Source organism: Bison bison, unplaced genomic scaffold (assembly GCF_000754665.1).
Source record: "Bison bison bison isolate TAMUID 2011002044 unplaced genomic scaffold, Bison_UMD1.0 scf7180017864537, whole genome shotgun sequence".
NCBI classification, from domain to species: domain Eukaryota; kingdom Metazoa; phylum Chordata; class Mammalia; order Artiodactyla; family Bovidae; genus Bison; species Bison bison.
In genome coordinates this window covers 201,277-203,169 of record NW_011495085.1, presented here as the reverse complement: position 1 = coordinate 203,169, position 1,893 = coordinate 201,277, and the positions used below count along the sequence as shown (strand labels likewise).

At 33.1% G+C, this 1,893-nt stretch overlaps 1 protein-coding gene across 1 annotated transcript in view; it reads left to right on the top strand.

The window, feature by feature from the left end:
* Positions 1 to 1,077, top strand: part of LOC104982682 (heat shock transcription factor, Y-linked-like) — a 52,718-nt gene extending 51,641 nt beyond the window's left edge. The window contains exons 4-5 of the mRNA XM_010832117.1: positions 615 to 844; positions 916 to 1,077. Of these exons, the coding sequence (XP_010830419.1) occupies positions 615 to 844; positions 916 to 1,077 (392 nt within the window). The remainder of the gene's footprint in view (positions 1 to 614; positions 845 to 915) is intronic.
* Positions 1,078 to 1,893: the final 816 nt, after the last annotated feature.

Here is a 1,893-nt window from a genome sequence, read left to right as displayed (position 1 = left end):
AAAAAGAGACAAACTTTTCAAAGATCTGCTTCACTACCTGTCTTTCTGGAAGAAGAAAACAACATCTCTTTTGAATAAGGTATTCCAATATTTTCACTTATTGGCAATATGTAAGAGTAAATCAGGTGACCTAGAAAGCATGTTCACATATGTAGCTAAAACAGAATTTAAACTTGAGCTAACAAATCGTTGAAAAGTTTTATTTTTTGAAGTTGAGAACAGCTGGAGGTTAAAATATTGGATGTTTAAAAAACTTTCCTAGCAATGTGAAACCAGATACAAGTCCTGAAGCTACTTAAAGTGGTATTTACTCTATACATACAACATATTTTTAGTTGAGGAGCATATTCTTTCTAACATGTTACTTGTTAAAACTACTAATGGAGGTGTTTTATTTGATGCTATTTAATTGGTTTCATTAAAGGAATAAATTTTTATAACTTAGCTTTGCTTGTAAGTTTTACCTTGGTTTATAAAGAAACTGAATAATTTAATCCTTTGATTTTAGTTACAGACCTACTATAATCCAAATTTCAAAAGAGATCATCCCCAACTTTTATTAAGAATGCAAAGAAGAGTTGGGATTAACAATGTGTCTCCAATACCTTCATTAGTTCAAGATAACAAGAAGCATGTTAAAGCAAGTGTCAACCAAGATGATTGTAACTCTGAATTTCTTCCAGAAACTAGTGGAGAGAGTGCATTTTCAGTCTCCACATGTTTAAGTGTGCCTTTCATACAAAAGCCTCATACCAGCCAGATAGTCACTAATACAAATGCCCTATCTCCATGTGACTTACCTAACCCATCACCAATATCAGTTAGACAAACAGACCAGATTATGGTAAATCAACCTGCTGTTTTAAAAAAGTTGAGCATTTTTTTTATTTAATTAATTTTATTTTATTTTTAAAGCATTCACATAGCAGCTACACTCAAGTAAATGGCCACATTGAGGACTTTGCTACTACAACTACATCTACTTCTCAGAACCACATTGTATTCCCATTACAGAGCAGTTATTCCGGACTGATGGTGGAACCTTCTAAATTTCCAGACAGGCTTAGCGATATGTGAGGCCATGACAGTCCTTTTCCTAACCTGCAAGAAAGAGGCAACTCATGGTTCTCAGTGCGAACAATCACTTATACATTGCCTCCTCTCTTTCAAGTCAACTGATCAACAATCATCATTATATGAAAACCATGTTAATTAAAACTGACCTATCAAATACGTGTCAGATTATGGAGCCTAAGGAAGATTGAAGTTTACATTGAGTGGTGTCAACAAATACCTACAATTCCTGTATTTGAACAATAAATTTACATGTTCATCTTCATAGTTTCATTTTCTCTTTTCACACAAAGAAGAGTAAAATGATGCTTTAGTTCAACGGTTGGTTTTTTTACTGCACGGTTTTCCAAACTCTTCAGTTCAAGAAAACATTCGTTATGCATCCTAGGTAAATGACACCTAATATAATATTTGTAAGCAAGAAAATGAGAACCAAGGGAAAAGAGGTAATGGATGAGGTAATGGATGTAAAGAGATTTCTGAAATCATCCCTGCTGAAATGAAGGGGTGTCTAAATTATCATGGTATGGGTGAAGAAAAAGATGCAAATAAAATTAGAAAAATGAAAATACACAGTATGAACTTCAGTGCATTCACATATTATATTCTATTAGTTACTGGTAGAGTCTTAAAAGATTAGACATCAGATTGTTCTCATTATAGAAATTCATTTCGTCCTTGAAAATATAGATATTATAGCACATCCAAAATCATGATCACAATTATATCATCACTGTGATACCAGAGATAGCATGACATTATCAGTGATTGGCCCATGGTCAGCATAAGATATGTACTTTACAAGTGGTATTCTATAGG